Consider the following 17,170-nt stretch of genomic DNA (forward strand, 5'->3'; position numbering starts at 1 on the left):
GTATAGGCCACACAGACTAAAATGGAATGGAGACTGAACTACACCTTCTAGAGGGGCCCCAAAGGCACCCCCCGAGTCAGGATTGAGGGGTATCACCAGGACAGCTGGGGAAGGATACCTGTTCTGTGGCAAAGCAAAACTAATTTCACTATATTCACAAAGGCTAAATTCACTTTTAAAATACTTCATTAGAAGTAGCATATGCAGCGTCCCATTCCCTCCCCCTCCCACCATGAAAAATACAGAGGTAGAGCAGGAAGAGGGAAGAAGCTGTGATGAACACCAGGGGAGGGAATGAAAGGTGCCAATGTCTTAGCAGAAGTTCTATGCATACATATGCAGTTTGGTAGTATTTATCCTGATGCTGCTTAATTCATGTGACTAAGGTATAAGCACATGAAAAAACAAATCAGCAAACAAATCAAAACTAGCTTTGACTCCAGGGTCTTTGGGGCAGGGATCATCTTTTTCTTCTGTTTGTAGAGCCATACAATGGGGTCCTGGCCCATGACTGGGGCTCCTAGGGGCTAGTTCAATACAAATTGTAGTATTAGAATGGAGTAGCAGTTATCAAATGTTTATTATACTGTTTTTTGTGTAAAGTCATATGTTTCCATAGGTTCAGATGAGCAGGGCAGATACTCTATCCCAAAAGCTCATGAGATTCTTAAAACCTCAGATGCGGGATGATGCCACATTGAGCAGTTCCTGCTTTAATAAGATATCTGGCCAAAACTTAGCAAACATGAGGATATGTCTGATGTCTAGGGAGAAGTCAGAGTAAAGCCAAAGTACAGGAGTTAGCAACCTGCAAGCACAGTCCAACTCACTAAAAGAAAAAAAAAATACATTGCAAGTTACTGCTGCCTTGGGTAGCAGTAAATTATTCTCAGCAATGTCTCTGGAATGCCAAGCACAGAAAGGCCATCTGCAAATATGTGAGAGTTTGTTGACCTCACACAGTAAGGGGCTCAAAAACATTGATCCCCTGCCTCCTTTTCAATTTGCAGGCACACCTGAAGGATCACAGTGCTTAAGATCTTCCCCAGCCCATGATCTGCAGGTTTCAGCTCTCTGGGGTTTTCACAAGGGACATACCTTTGATTTGCTACAACTTATTTCTTTCTGCATATCTGATGGCATGACACATGGAAACTTCCTATGCATATTTTGTGCACATTTTTATGCATTTCTGTCCCTTCTAGGTGTTTTTTTCCCCCCTGGGAAAAAGACTATATACCCTTAACTAATGACACTAAGGTGTGTGAGGTGCTCCGATTTGTATTATTTTATATTACAGTAGTACCACCTGGGATCAGGGCTCTATTGAGCTAGGTACTGTAAGAGACAGTCCTTGCCCCTAATAACTTAAAATGAAAACAGACAAAGTAAACTTTATCTGTGCTTCATTTCCCCAATCATAAAAATAGGGATGATAATGGCCCCAATCCCGGAATGGCAAATCTCCCCAATCCTGGAATGGCAAATCTTCCACTGATTCAATGGTGCAGGATTAGACTCTAAGTCAGTGGTTCTCAACCAGGGGTATGCGTACCCCTGGGGGTATGCAGCGATCTTCTAGGGGGTACATCAACTCACCTAGATATTTGCCTTGCTTTACAACAGGCTACATAAAAAGCACAAGTCAGTACTAAAATTTCATACAATGACTTGTTTATACTGCTCTATATATTATACACAAATGTAAGCACAATATGTATATTCCAATTGATTTAGTTTATAATTGTATGGTAAAAGTGAGAAAGTCAGCAATTTTTCAGTAGTGTGCTGTGACTCTTGTATTTTTATGTCTGATTTTTTAAGCAAGTAGTTTCTAAGAGAGGTGAAACTTGGGGTATGCAAGACAAATCCAACTCCTGAAAGGGGTACTGTAGTCTGGACAGGTTGAGAGCCACTGCTCTAAGTCTAACTGTCCTAACACCAGGAATCAACCCAACGCTTGCATCGCAGCCCAATGCCTTAGCCACAAGGCCATCCTTCCTCTCTGACACTATTGAGATGACAGCTGTACATGTACCCAGACCCATAGACAGACACACCCACCTGCACCTTACTCAGTGAAAGCTAACTAATACTCAGACTACTTATCCACAGGAAAAAACTCCACACAGGTGGGTCAACCTTACCTGCTGTTTTAAAGGTGGGAATGAAGGACTATAGAGTCTCTTCACAATTTAGAGATTTAAAATCAAACTCTATCCAGACCGCATATTCACTGAGAATAAAAGGGCCCAGCATTGGTGAAGTTTCAATAAATAAATCTTTCCCCTCTTGATATAACAACATTGATATCAAAATGACCCAACCTGATTCCAGTGAACAAGGAGCCTGAAATGAAGTCACCTTCCCGCCCCCGCCTTCGCCACCCCTCTAGCCTGGGGGACCAGTCTGACTCCCAATGAAATCAATGGCAATGGCCCTGGATGACCCATACTATATTCACAGCATATAATTTTTGGTTTATGGGGACATTAAATCATTTAAATGCTAAAATAAATCTTCTTCGCGTTATTTGAATTAAGTGTTTGAGTACTGAAGTTGGTAGGCTAGTTTATTTTTTCCTCGAGTGCACTAGTCTTGAGGTTTTTACTCACGAAAGCTTATGCCCAAATAAATCTGTTAGTCTTTAAGGTGCCACCAGACTCTTTGTTGTTCTAGTCTCAATATTACGAGTTAACATCACTGCTTTAATACAGCTCATAGTTATTTAATGACGGAGCTCCTTTAAGGAGTTTTTAATCTGATGAAAGCCGCTTAATTTGTGCATATGTAGTAAGATTTTTCATGAATTTCCATTCACCTGTTTTAACTAACATATATTAATATGAAGCTGTTAAATCATATTAGGTTCTCAGACATTTGCAGATCTCTCTGCTGTACGCTAGTTAAAAAGCCATTGCATATTCTAGTGATGGTGCTCTGCCGGAGTTTTTAAACCACCAACTGTTAGCTAATTTTGTTAGCATGAACACCCAATAAAATTTTATGATGTGTTTATCTCTCATTAGTGATGAAAAACAGTAGCAGAGATCAGCACCCACAGACCAGAATAGCACTGTAATCCTCCCAATGCTGACCTGACATACAACCTCAATGATACATACACTGAGGGCTCTCTCACCCCCTTGTGTTGGAGGTCAGTGCAGTGATACACCAACCCAAGAGCTGGTGTGTGCTTGAAGCAGGAACTAATACATTAACTCCTGGAGCTGCAGGGAGCACCATCCCCCTCCCCATTACAACCCACTTGGCAGAGCCTGGAGATAATAGCAGCCCAAGCTCTGGGTAGCTCTCACACTGCGGGAGAAAAAGCCAGGGGCAAGGAGCGCCTCACTCCCTTTATGCTGCAAAATATAAAAAAAAAAAATACAGTGCAGATGGAAAAAACCAAGTCAGGAATTTCTAAACCGGTTTGGGAAAGAAACTCAAGGAAAGACTCTGCTCATCCCTTCCAACCCCTCCCCAGCTCTAAGCCCCACAGTGCATGGATCGCTGCATCAGGCTGGATACAGACTCACTCTAAGTTGCTTTCCTATTCATTGTTACATGGGCTCACTAATGTATTCCCGAAAGATTACTTTGGGGTGGGGGATTTAAAGGGCTCAGTCATGAGCACCCTCTGCTCCTACTGATGTTAGGCAGAGTTGAGGGGACTAAGCAATCAGCTTATTATTTGTATTATAGTGCCTTGATGCCCCAAATATGATCAGGGCCCTATTACGCTAGACCAGGGGTTGGCAACCTCTGGCACGCAGCTCACCAGGGTAAGCACCATGGCGGGCCGGGCCAGTTTATTTACCTCCCGCGTCCGCAGGTTCAGCCGACCGCGGCTCCCACTGGCCGTGGTTCGCTGCTCCAGGCCAATGGGGGCGGCAGGAAGCCGCGGCCAGCACATCCCTCGGCCGCGCCGCTTCCCGCAGCCCCCATAGGCCTGGAGTGTCGAACCGTGGCCAGTGGGAGCTGCGGTCGGCCGAACCTGCAGACACGGGAGGTAAACAAACTGGCCCGGCCCGCCAGGGTGCTTACGCTGGCGAGTCGCGTGCCAGAGGTTGCCGACCCCTGCACTAGACTTCTACAAACACATAGGGCTCGGTTTACAAAGGGGAATTAGGATATGTCCACACTCGAGCTGGAGGCATCATTCCCAGCTCAGGTACATATACACGTGCTAGCTTTATCACGCTAGTGCACTAAAAATAGCAATGTAGCTGCAGTGACGCAGGCAATGGGACAGGTTCGCCGCCCAAATACCATCCTTCCCGGGAGCGGCTACCCCATCCTACTGCTCGTGCCACTGCACCTACACTGCAATTTTTAATGTACTAGCTAGCACCTTGAGGTGCTGCAACACCGAGCATTGCTGTGCACAGTGTTTAAACACCCTGCCGCCTGGTGGAATTCACAACTGCAAATTAGGTACCCAGTCTCCCTATACAATGCATGGGGAGAGTTGGGAGCCCAAAAATGGGATTCACAAAATCCAGTAGACCATAGGTGCTGGAACTAGGGGTGCTGCCGCACCCCCGGATTGGTTTCCATTATATACAGGGTTTACAGTTTGATACAATGGCTCTCAGCACTCCCACTATACAAATTGTTCCAGCCCCCCTGCAGCAGACTGAGCAGGGAGCTGCCTAAGCAAACCAATAGGAAATGCCAAGGAGAGGAGTGTGGCCTAACCATGATTCCCAGTCCAGTGCTGCGTCCACTCGATCATGTTGCCTCCCCTTGCCGGAGTGTTCGAAACCTGGAAAGACTGATAAAGGAAGACAAATTGATGGGTCATCTATTGCATTAACTTTCAAAAGTTGTTTAGTGACTAACAGATATTTATGTTGCCAATAAATGTTATGGTGTCACCTTCTTCTCTTGAAGAGAGAATATATTGGGGGTCATTTTGTTTCTAAAAGGATGACTCAAGACTTTCTTTGCAATTTATGGGGCTGAATCTGCCATTGTTCTGTATGTAAAATTCCCATTAATGGTAATGGGAGTTTGGAGGAAGGCTGATAGTAGAACTGACCCAAATGAGTCCCCACTGCAACATATATGAAGTTCACTGAAAATAAACATTAGACTTACAAGGAACAATATGAAGAGGGCAGAAACTCTGAAGTCTGAAATAAAGTGAGACAGAAGCTCTGGCCAAGAACCTCACAAGGAGTCATTAATACTAGAATTCTCACTGTAGCATTAATTAATGTCTGGCTAAGAGGCTTACAAAAGCAACTTCTTTTAATTTACATCAACAGCTGCAAAACACATTTCCCACTAATTTTACTCATTAAAGAGACAGCATCAATTTGAAAAAAAAAAAAAAAGAGAGAAAAGTAGTGTCAAGGATTAGACCCTCCAGAATCCTGCTGTCAATTTTTTTTTTTAAGTTTTCTGGATATTTTTTCCTATGTTTGACATGTTTTTCTCTCCTCTGTTGCCATGTGAAAGACCCACACAAACAAGGGGGAAAACTGACTGACAATACAGAGGAAAGAGTAAAATTGATTCTACATAAATACTATCAAATGAAACACACATACGAAAAAAATGTTTCTAGTGCGTCATTATAGTAGCCTTAGGTGTTACTTTTAACAAACAGTTCCTAGTTCTGTCACAGACCTCCTGTTGTCTCTGGGCAAGTCACTTAATCTCTGAACCTCGGCTCACTTGTCTGTAAAATAAGGATAACAATTCTCATTTCTCCCACTTACTGTCTTATTTACATGGTAAGCTCTTTAGGGCAGGGACTGTTTCTTATGTGTGTGTACAGCATCAAGCACAATGGGGCCCTAATCCCAGAGTGTTACAGTAATACAGCATTAATAGGTAAAAATGTTCAGACAGAAATGTGATTACTAAGGGACTGGCTAGACTAGCCTAGGAGGTATATATTTAAAATGTCCCAGCTAACATATTTCAAAACCTTAATGTAGGCACAGAAAGATGTAGTAAGTATTTATCCACAGGGGAACAGTTGTCAGGGTGGGTGGGTGGGTGGGAGGGAGAGAGATACACTAACTCTGTAGTCCAGTGGTTAGGGCACCCAGGTCCAGTCCCCCTGCTCCCATCACTCTCATTATTTAGCCTCAGTGGAACAGCTTCAACAGGAAAGATGAAGACAGCCTGACATCAAAATACCCCATAGCTCAGTGGTTAGAGCAGCCTCCTGAAAGGTGGGAGACCCCTTGTTCAAATCATCTCTCCTCTGCCATAGAGGAGGGAGTTGAACCTGGGTGTCCCACATTCCAAGCAAGTGCTCTAACCAATGGGGTAAAAGTTAAAAGATAGCATGAGTCTCCCCCGCACCCCCCACTGGATTTCTGAACTGGACCCAATTTGGTAGATGTGCTCAGAGGCCACCTATGAGATAGGCCAAATGCCTAAGTGGTATGTGATGACCAATCTTCCTCTGGTTCTTGAATCACTCTGAGGCTTATGTGGGAGATCGGTGCACAGATATCTGGAGGGGAGCAGCAGTATGCCTGCCCAGAGCTTGAAAATACACCTCTACCCCGACCTAACGCTGTCCTCAGGAGCCAAAAAAATCTTACCGCGTTATATTGAACTTGCTTTGATCCACCGGAGCGCGCAGCCCCATCCCCTCTGAGTGCTGCTTTACCACGTTATATCCGAATTCGTGTTATATCAGGCTGCGTTATAGCGGGGTAGAGGTATGCTTAGGTGGCGAGTGAGCTTAGGTGTCCACAGGGTTTGATAAGAGTTTTGTGGATCACAGTGGAGCCAAAACTGGGACTTAGGTGCCTAAACCCAGGACTCAGATGTGTAAACATGGTGTTTAGGCACCCAAGTATGTTTGTGGATTCCACTCTATACAAATTAGCAGCTTGTCCTTCTCATATATGAAATTTATTCTTTTCACAGTAGTAGGGTAGCTACCAACAGCACACTCAGTCCTGAACATCTTATTTAACCTAAGCTTAAGGGAGCAAGGACTTCATATAGGGGCAGCAAGCAATTTAAAAACCCTTTAATTGTTTTCCCCAGCCCCTTTTTTAGAGGCTGGTATTGCTAATTAGTACAGTTTTTTTTTCTCAAAACAGTCTGCATAAATCGTTCATTGTTATCTACAGGCATTCTTTATTGCTAAGGAATGGTCAGGTTACAATAATTTGGACGGCTGTGCAAAAAACCAGTTCTTTAACGCACCAACTTTTCCTGTTACTTATATTTTTAATGCCAAGATATGGCTCATGCTTAGTAAATGATTCCCCAATAGCCTAAAGAGTGTCCCATTAGTAGCATTTAGTGACTATTTCCATCACCTGAGTTCCCATTTGCTCAACTTTAATGCAATATTATTAGATTTGACCAAAATGCATCATTCATGCTTACTCTATTTGTGAGTGATTTCAAACCTTTTCAGTCTTTTGATTTATACTCTGGCAATTTATAAGATCTGACCCAGTGTGCAGGGAAGACAATGGAAAGTGTCCCATTGACTTCAAAAGGCATAGGATCTGGCCCTTAAAGGGATGAGATGAGCTTTTTGAATGGACTAATGTCTTTAAAAATTGAATTTTCTGAGAGAACATCCTCAATATGTCCTAAATTTACCTCTCTCTCCACACACACACACTTTTTTTCAATCTCCCCGACGATGTTTGGAAGAACAAGTCAAACAGCGCTCTGCTCCTCATACCCATTCTCCACACCACCGCCACATCTGTGCCCATGCCTGCTGCCTACCAGGCTTTTAAGCAGCTGCATTCAGGTAAGCTCCACTCCCAGTTCTGAACTTCTCTCTGGGATCTGCAGGGGAGTGCCAGGGAAAGAATGACCCTGTCCCCAGCTGCTCCCCATTAGCCTTCAATTGCACCCCAACTCTGAGTCCAGGTACAAGGAGTTAAGGTGATCCTGGCCCCACCCCCCACCCCTATGCAGGGAACTGGGTAGTGAAGTTTGGTTGCCCTTGATTTGCCCCCCCTCCTCCCCCCCCAAGCTCTATGCAGGGGACTGAGTGAAGGAGGAAGTTCTCCCATAGTCCTCCCCCACCCCAGCTCCATGCAGGGAGTATGGGAAAAGGAGTCAACCTCCTGACCCCAAACACCCTCTTGAAAGACCTGGGGAAGAGAGTGCACCTGAGCAACCCTCCAGGCAGCACAAGAGAATGCCATCATCACATGAGTGCAAGAGACAGGAAGTGACACTGACCATCAGCAAAGTAGTGAAGCTGACTACGCACAAGGTCCTGTCAAAGGCACAATGGAAACCAGGGCCGGTGTAATGACGCAAACAGCTCTCCACACCGGCTCCAGGGTTTTGGCCGCCCCAAGCAGCCAAACAAAACAAAAAAAGCCGCAATCGCGATCTGCAGCGGCAATTCGGCGGGAGGTCCTTCGCTCCGAGCAGGAGTGAGGGACTGTCCACCGAATTGCCGCCAAACAGCTGGACGTGCCGTCCCTCTCCGAAGTGGCCGCCCCAAGCACCTGCTTGGTAAGCTGGTGCCTGGAGCCGGCCCTGACAAGAGCGTCCGAATGGGGGAGGAGGACAGCGAGGGCAAAAGTTGTATAGTGCTCTAGAAAGGCGCTCTCTCTCTCTCCTCCCCCACTGTGTTTTTGTTTTGTTTTGTTTGGCTGCTTGGGACGGCCAAAACCCCGGAGCCGGCCCTGCCTGGAGCCGGCCCTGATGGAAACAAGACAAAGATATATTTTCCCCCCAGCTTCTTTCAGTGACAGTGACTGGAGGTATTACTTGTATCTGTGGCAGGTACAATGCTTTCCCATCTGGAAGCTTCCAGAATCCCTTTCTATTTCCTAGATAGCTAAGGTAGAGCTGGTTGAGAAATTTTCAATACATGGTTTCAGTGAATTGGCATTTTTGATGAAAAAACAAACACAGACATTTTCTAAATGAAAAATTCCAGCTTTCTGGTTGCAAATTATTTTGTTTCACATTTTAAGCTACTTATACTGACCCCCCCAAAAAAGTTTTGAATCAAAATGAAACATTTGATTGAACCAACATGAAAAACATTTCAGTTATCAGCTTATTCATATTTTCAGTATTTTGACTTTTTGTCCTATTCGGAGATGGGGAAAACAGTCAAATTCTACAAAATATCCACAGGATAAGAAAACCATTTCCTGCTTAGCTCTGCTTACATGCCTCCCATCACCACAGTATCTGAGTGCTTAAATCTGTATTGTACTTAACCTCACAACAGCCCGTGAGGCAGTGCAGGGACATTATCCCATTTTACAGACGGGGAACTAAGGCACAGAGGGGACAGCTACAGAGCAAGTGGCCATGAGTCTCAGAGCATGCAATGACAGTCTCAGGCTTGCACTATGGCCCTAAAAACAGCTGTGCAAACATTGCAGCTCAGGCTCTGAAACTTAGGAAGGGAGGTGTACTTGAGAGCCCAAGCCACAAAGTCTACACAGTTATTTATAGCATCATAGCGCAAGTCCCTTGACCCGGGCTCTGAGACTCACTGCCACGGCTGCCCTTCCCTGTGTAGACATACCCACAAGGCCTACACGCCTTGATCAAGGTTACACAGAAAGTTTGGTAGGGCAGGGAATTGAATACAGGTCTCCCAAGTCCTAAGCTATACTCCCAACTACTGGACCATCCTTCCTTTAATAGAGACTTTACTAACTTGGGTCCAATCTTGCTTCCATTGAAATTAATAGGAGATTTTCCCCAATGACTTCATTGTAAACAGAGGTGGACCCCATACCCATAATGTTTGCAAATTTAGGAAGCTTAAATAGAGGACGTTTCCAGATGAGTACTATTGTGGAAAAATTCTTCTCATCTTGTTCACACCAGCTGTCCCAGTGAGGGCAATGGGGTTACTCACATGGTATAAAGCAAGTAGAGTAGGCCCTTTATGAGTATACAAAATATTTTCTCAAAAGCAGTGCTAACCAGTTATAGTCTTTCAGTGGTAACTGTGAGTAACATGGAGTCAGATGTTTATTAAGCCTGCTAAAGAAGTCAAATGGTTTTGTCAATAAGATGCAAATGGTTTTAGTGGATGCTTACATATTGCTACAATCAATCTATTCACTTGTATCATTCATTTAATAGCATCTCCATCTTTAAAATTTTAGCTCCATTGATCATCGCAACCATACAAAGCTGTAAATCTTGCAAACGAAAGTTATTGTCTGAGTGATTTACTCTGCAGAGAGAGAGAAAACACAAAACAAAACACATCTACCCCAGGACTCAGCCTGACCTTGCCCCCAACAAGTTGGCAATCGCAGCTCTTTTAAGGCACTGAATCGACATTGTCTGCCAACACATCTGGGGGGGGAGGGCCGCGGGAATAAACTTCTTGAAAACTTCTGTGCTCTTCAAAACCTAGCATCCCGGGCAAGTTAACTAATTTTAAAGAGACAAGAGGCAAAATAGCTATTTGTTTCAGCCCTTTCCTGTGTGATATTATGTCTGAATTCTGGAAGGCTTCCTTGCAACAGAATTAGTCATGCACAGAGTTTGTATGTTTTAATTAAAAAGCTTAAATCATCAGTCATCTGTCTTGAAAAAGAAATACACTTCCAAAAGAAATAATGGCTACAGCTTACAATGTTTGAAAATATGCTGCCGATGTCTTTGAATTAAATTAAAACTATATGAATTATCTGGTAGGTATACTCGGGTTTGACCTACCGGGTCACACTGTCGTATTATTAATTAGTATTACTATCACACCTTGGAGCCCCTGTCATGAACCAGGACTCCACTGTACTAGGCACTGTATAAATGCAGAACACAAAATAGGACTCCCTCTCTTCCCCTTCCACTAAATAAATGATAGAGCAGCATTTGATATGATTAAATTAATAAATAATAACCTTCACCCGAATAAAAACAGGGTTGTCAAAGGAGGCCTCGCCTTGAAAATATTTACAAGACTTATTTCTGCAGATTTAGGCACCAGTCTTGCATCTGCTTAACTGACTAGCCATGAAGAGGAGCCCACTGATTTCAGTGAGCTCATCTAATCTTTCTAGATACATATAGGTAAGGCTCCATGTCTGTTGTGGAGGTCGCGGAAGTCATGGATTCCGTGACTTTCCATGACCTCTGTGACTTCTGCAGTGGCCAGTGAGGCTGGTTCTGGGGCCAGCTGCTAAAGCAGCTCTGCAGAATGTCACACCGGCCAATCCTCGAGCGACTCCTCAGCCAGACGCTCGGGCAGCCCCGCAGCCAGCTGCACCGGTGCTGCTGGAGTGGCCCCGGGGCCAGCTGCATTGGCTGCTGCTCAGGTGGCTTTGGGCAGCTGTCCCCGGGGACCGCCCGAGCAGCCCGTGCGACTGGCCCCAGGGACCGCCCGAGCAGCGGGCCTGGGGGCAGGAGGAGCAGCCGCAGCCCCTGACATTGGTCCCAGGAGTGGCCAGAGCAGCAGCGGGTAAGCAGCCCCGGGTTTGCCCCCCGACAGCAGCGGCCCCCCAGTCCCCCAGAGCAGTGCCCCCCATCCCCAGCTAAGATTTAGTCAGGGGTATTTATAGTACATGTCATGGACAGGTCACAGGCTGTGAATTTTTGTTTATTGACCGTGACTTGTCCAAGACTTTTACTAAAAATACCCATGGACTAAATCATAGCCTTACTTGTAGGTCTTCATCATGTGAATAAGCACATGAACTCAATCATTAATGGAGTTTAGCCTCACAACACTCCTGTGAGGAGGGGCAGTATAATTATCCCCATTTTACAGCTGGGGAACTAAGATACAGGATAGATTAACATGCACAAGTGTTTGCAGGGTCAGAACTCCAGTGGTTAAAAAGCAAAACTGCAGAACATGCAAGAATCAGCACCGAACCACACTACATGAAATAAAACCCAGAAGAGAGAACGATTTCAGTGTTGAAAAATAATTGTGTATAATGTTTCTGGAAAAAAATTGTGATTCCGTGTTTCTTTGAAATGCGTCCCTTTCATTATCACAGAACATCCAATGCAAAACTCCAGCTACAGCCACGTATTTGAAATTCTTTACAAAACCGGAAAACTTGCCCTGGAAACATCAGAAAGGTTATCCTGAACAGACCGCGCATGGTGCAATCAAAGTGTCTGTACCTGGTTAAATAGCACAGCATGTGGTTAGCAGTGTTTGTCTTTGTTAAGGAAACTTTTAAGATATGTTAAGCAGCTAACCCGAAGCACAGCACATGGACTATCAAGGTCTCTCTAGGAAAGTTTACGGTGGTGCTTTTTCGCATGAAGTGAGTAGCTGCTACGGCCAGGGATGCGCCAGAAACGGAGATGCCGGAGTTCCCCGCATAAACGGCTAAATGAAAGACAGAGGAGTTTGGTTTTCATGCCTGTGGAGTGAATATCTAGGAGCAAAGTAGATCACAGTGTGTCAACTCAGGATCCTTTCCCTGGGGCTTCCCCTCGTTCCTACACATCACAGCCCCGTGTGCTCGTGTGTTTCCTCCTCGCTGTCCCTCGCGTTGCCTGGGTCGCACTAACTCCTCGCCGGAGAAGGTTTCCCTTCGCTGTCGGTGGCTCACTGGGTTGCGGAATGCACACCCGCTAATGACGAGAGCGTTCGCTACACACACAAGGGGCACACGGGAAAGGCAAAACTCCAGTTTTCCAGGAGTTTTCAGTGTTGCCCATCCACTCCCCACATCTCCCCTCCCGCCGCTAAATCACAGTTTCATCCCTCCAGCAAGGCTCTCCGGTATGGAAAAACTGACGCTGCTATTTATCAGCAGAACAACACACACACACACACACACTGCACTGAAGTGATCCGATGGGAGCAGTCCGAGCATCTCTTAATACAGAGGACGGGCTGAGTCAAGGACTTAGCGGCGCTGCTGAAACCCCTTCTCCCCCAAACATCTTCTCCTCGGGGGAACACACAACACCGCGATAAAGCAGCCAGCGCTGCAAACACCAGCCAGGCCAGGCGCACTGTCCTAGTGTTGCTGTAATAACTGTGCACCCCGGGCACTGAATCACTAGCCGATGTCACCATCCCCCTCTCCCCCTGCTTTGCACCAACAACTTTTCCAAAGGGCTGTTTCGAAGCCCTGTCCCCTGCAAACGCGGAGCGCGCCGCGGAGCTGCCCTTACCTTTGGCCCCTTCCCGCTAGGGCAGCGGACGCTGTTGGACACTCCGGCTGTCTGGTTCATCTTCGGAGCAAGTTGCTGGGAAGGTCCCCTCTGGCGCGCTCGCCCGCAGCACAAAGCGCCCTCTCCTCCCGGACAGGAGACTTCGGAGAGTTGCAGAAGGCGCTGTCGGGCTCCAGCAGGGCGGGGCACTTTCCCGGGGATTCCCGCACTCTGGCCCCGGCCGCCCAAGCAGCGCGGGGCCCCGCGGAGCAAGCCCTGGGGCTCCGGGCGTTTCACGTCCCCCCCGAAGAGAGGCCGGCCCGCACGCCTCCACCGGCGGCTGCTGACACGGCCAGGTCCGGCCGGAGACGAGACGAGCCTGGACGGAGAAGAGGGCGGGGAGCAGGAGGAGGCTCCGGGATGCCGCCTTGTCTGGTCCCCAACGTGCTCCTACTCGGAGGCCCCGAGTCATGCGCGTTTGGGCAGCAGCCGGGACCCCCGCCCTCTGCGTGGCAAGGGCAGAGCCCGCCTCTCTCCGGCTGGGACTGCTCCGCAGGGACCGTTCCCCGCTCCCCCGCGCGGCCTCCGGGGCTCCTCGGGGCGCACCGACACCTGCAGAGCCGGGAGAGGGACGCGCAAGGGTTAATGAACGCGCCGCGCGCCTGCCTCCTCCAGCTGCGGCCGCCTTCCCGGGACCGTCAGGAGGTGGCACGCGAGGCTCTGCCAGGAGCCTTCCCCCCGTAAGCAGCAGCAGCAGAGAGCACCGGCGGGACGCGCTGGCGAAGACGCACAGAGAGGGGCCCCTCCCGCCTGGCTGCTCCCCGGCAGAGCCGGACCCCTCTCGCCCTGCCTGCGTGGGGGCCCGCGCCCCACTCCTTCCACTGCGCCTGCACTAACTAGCACAGCGGCCGCTTTCTGAGCGCAGCGAGCCCTGGCTGATGGCAGCAGGTTTGGGGCCAGCAAAATCTCCCAAAGTCTGAATCCTGCCCAATTTTGGCCCCAAACTTCTATTGCCACGAGAGCTGGGTGTTCGCAAGGACCAGTTATATTTTATTCCTGTGTAGCCAGAAGACTCGAGAGAGCGGGGTTAAAAACTGGCAGGAACCAGAGAAGCATTTTCCAGCTGCTCTGGGGTTGGATGAATCAGGGTCCAGCTGTTTGCAGTGGAGTAAGAGCAATTACACTTGTTTTCTGTTTAGATTGTATGGTTTGGGGTTGGGGACCAAATAGTGCCAAGAGCCAGGTGCTGGATTGGCTGGGGCGGGGCTGCATGGGGAAGCATGCTCCCAACCGCAGTGTAGACATACCCTTAGCATCGCCAACACTCTCAGTATGCCTGCAAGTCACTCCATAGTTGGTATTTTTCTTAAAGTCCCATCTCTGGGCATCAGTTAATTAAGAAAAAATGTCAGCTTTCATTTTTTAAACGAAAATACATTTGTAGCCCTCATGATTGCAGAGAAAAGCTTGAAAATGTGACCCGAAGGCACCCTGAAGACTCAGAAACCTGCGGGCAAAGAAAAAGAACCCAACACTTACTATTTTTAATCTCACCCTTTTTAAGACAGTCTCCTGCTTTTGGGTGCCTCCCTCATGAATGCAGGGGTTAGCAATGCTGGACTGCCCAGGCATGGCATGGTAAACATTTACAAGTATAGAGCCAAATTCATCCCTGCAGTAACTTCATTGACTACACAGAGGTTGCCCCAGGGTCCATTTGGCCCATAAGATAAAACAGAAGAAGGGAGACCTGAGTCCATTGTGTGAGTAACCTACATGGCTGAGTTAAAGCTGCTTTAAGACCCATAATGTTGCAATCTCCTGACTTTGATTTCCTGACTGCTGGGTGCTTACTTTCTCAACCTGAACATTGCAGTCACCAAAATTCCTCCCCTCAGCTGTTGGGCCACCAGTTTCTCCTGTGATAACAAAGGATCCACAACTCACTGAAGATTCTGATGTGATACAGAAGGTGCCTCAGTGGATTACATCCTTTGACCTGTGCAGTTTTGCCCACAAGATCCCCTTGCAGCCTTTGTTCATATGACCCTTACCCCCTCCACCACACATGTTAGGGGTGGTAAAATGGATCCTTCCAGGGGGCCAGAGAAATATTCTTTCCCTCCATCAACCATTCCAAAGAGGAGCCCAGGAACCAGAAGAGCTCTTTTCTCTACCATGTAGTGTGCTTAGGGGGATGGACAAATTTTTCTTCCAACTCTAGATCTTTGGGGCAAGAATAGGGTCATGGAAATAGCTAACCATAAAACAGCTTAGCTAGAAGGTAAAGACACAGTCAGAGCCACTCCTCTAACTTCTTAGCCAGGGAAGTGTTTGGTCCCTGATCCAGAATGTAATAGCTTCTCTTCCTCCCTCTTAGTAGGGTGGCCTGGGCTTTAAGAGAGTCGGCGGTGTCATACACCACACCAGGGATACACAATAGTGGAAATAGGTCCCCCAGGCAAGAAACCATCTCCTCGGGGGCCAACCCTTGTTCCCCCATGTGCTCTCACGTTTTATTGCCCATACTCTGTTCTTGTAATTTTCGGTAGGTTTTCCCTTGCTTTAGTAAAACAATCTTTAATGCCAGGGATGTCATTCAGCTCCTCCTGAGAAGCAGCATCAGTAAACTTCTGTTCACTTTGAGCATTACAGTCGCTGATCAGGCATCTTAGACTGGCAAACTTTACTACACACTCAGTGATGTTTTTGTTTGTTTGGGGGTTTTTTTGGTCCACATCTCTGGTGGCTCTTCCTTTTCATACGGATTAAGATTTAAAGTTTACAGATCAGGCTGGATAGTTTGCTGGCTCAGTTTTCATACTTTACTGAGCAAGATGCCCCCTAATAAATCAAATGATATAATTTGCGAGTTGCATATTTTATTGGTAGTGCTGCATATTATTCTTTTAGCAGAGTTTGCTGCTCTGGGGCATGCAGTGCGCCCCCTTGGTGAAACAATCAGCAGTTGCAGTTACAAAATACGGGGTGGGGAGTGAGACTGACAAAGGAGATCTTAAATGTCTTAAACCCTGTTGCCCACTGTATGGAACAGAAGAAAGTTCTATTATTTTGCTCCCCTCCTATCTTTTAGGTCTGCAAAAAGTAAATACAACAAAAAAAGAGTGTTAAAAGCAATATTCCTCCTCAGTCTCTCACATACACTGTTGTTACACAGACTGAATACTTGGCAGGTCTTCTTCTTTTAGAATGGCTTTTGTATTTAAAATTTGTTTCTTTAAAGGAGTTACCACCTGAACACCACTGGCAGGATACAGCAGGTATATAAGTATGAGATTGTGTCTTTAAGGGCTTGTCTGCACTTAAAATACAGTAGTGTAATCTGCCTCCCCAAGAGGTGTAAGCTAGGCTGACCTAGTGCGGTCTACACTGTGTTGCTCAGGAGTGTAGTTTTTTCACCCCCCTGAGCAACGCAGTTATACTGACCTAATTTCTTAGGTCGTGTCTTCACGACCGGGGTAAGCCGACCTAAGTTACGCCACTCCAACTATGTGAATAACATAGCTGGAGTCAACATAGCTTAGGTCGACTTATCCCGGTGTCTTCACTACGCTGCGTCGACGGGAGACTCTCTCCGGTCAACTTACCTTACGCTTCCCTTGGAGGTGGAGTTGACCGGAGAGCGCTCTGCCTTCGATTTAGTGGGTCTTCACTAGACCCGCTAAATCGACCCATGCTGCATTGATTGCAACAGCGTCCATCTCCCCGTAGTGGAGACAAGCCCTTAGCGTAGATCAGGCCTAAGAGACTGGCTGCATGGAGAATCACTACAGTGCTGCAGCAAACCAGCTCCACTAGCTGGTGCATGAGGGGAAGGGAGGAGACACAGGGCTATGGCTCTGCCTTCTCTATGTGTCACCCAAGTGGGGTGGCTAGAAGCCCCTGAGCAGGAAGGGAAGTCGTCTTGCATTCTATCCCTCACCCAGACAAAGGCCTACCCGGTATTACATGTCTTCCCCACCAATAGGCACTTTTATCTTGGATTTCATCAGTTTCCCTGAAAAAAAGAGCATTGGACCACACTGCCATAAAAAAATGGCAGCCTCCAATTAGCTTAGAGTTCAATGTTCACAAGAGGAGAACTTTG

General features: G+C 47.0%; 1 protein-coding gene across 1 annotated transcript in view; it reads right to left on the minus strand.

Annotated features, from left to right (window-relative positions):
- Positions 1–13,401, minus strand: part of DPP6 (dipeptidyl peptidase like 6) — a 767,813-nt gene extending 754,412 nt beyond the window's left edge. The window contains exon 1 of the mRNA XM_054021141.1: positions 13,084–13,401. Coding sequence (XP_053877116.1) covers positions 13,084–13,143 — 60 coding nt within the window. The 5' untranslated portion in view covers positions 13,144–13,401. The remainder of the gene's footprint in view (positions 1–13,083) is intronic.
- Positions 13,402–17,170: the final 3,769 nt, after the last annotated feature.

Source organism: Malaclemys terrapin, chromosome 2 (assembly GCF_027887155.1).
Source record: "Malaclemys terrapin pileata isolate rMalTer1 chromosome 2, rMalTer1.hap1, whole genome shotgun sequence".
In the NCBI taxonomy this organism is placed as follows: Eukaryota; Metazoa; Chordata; order Testudines; family Emydidae; genus Malaclemys; species Malaclemys terrapin.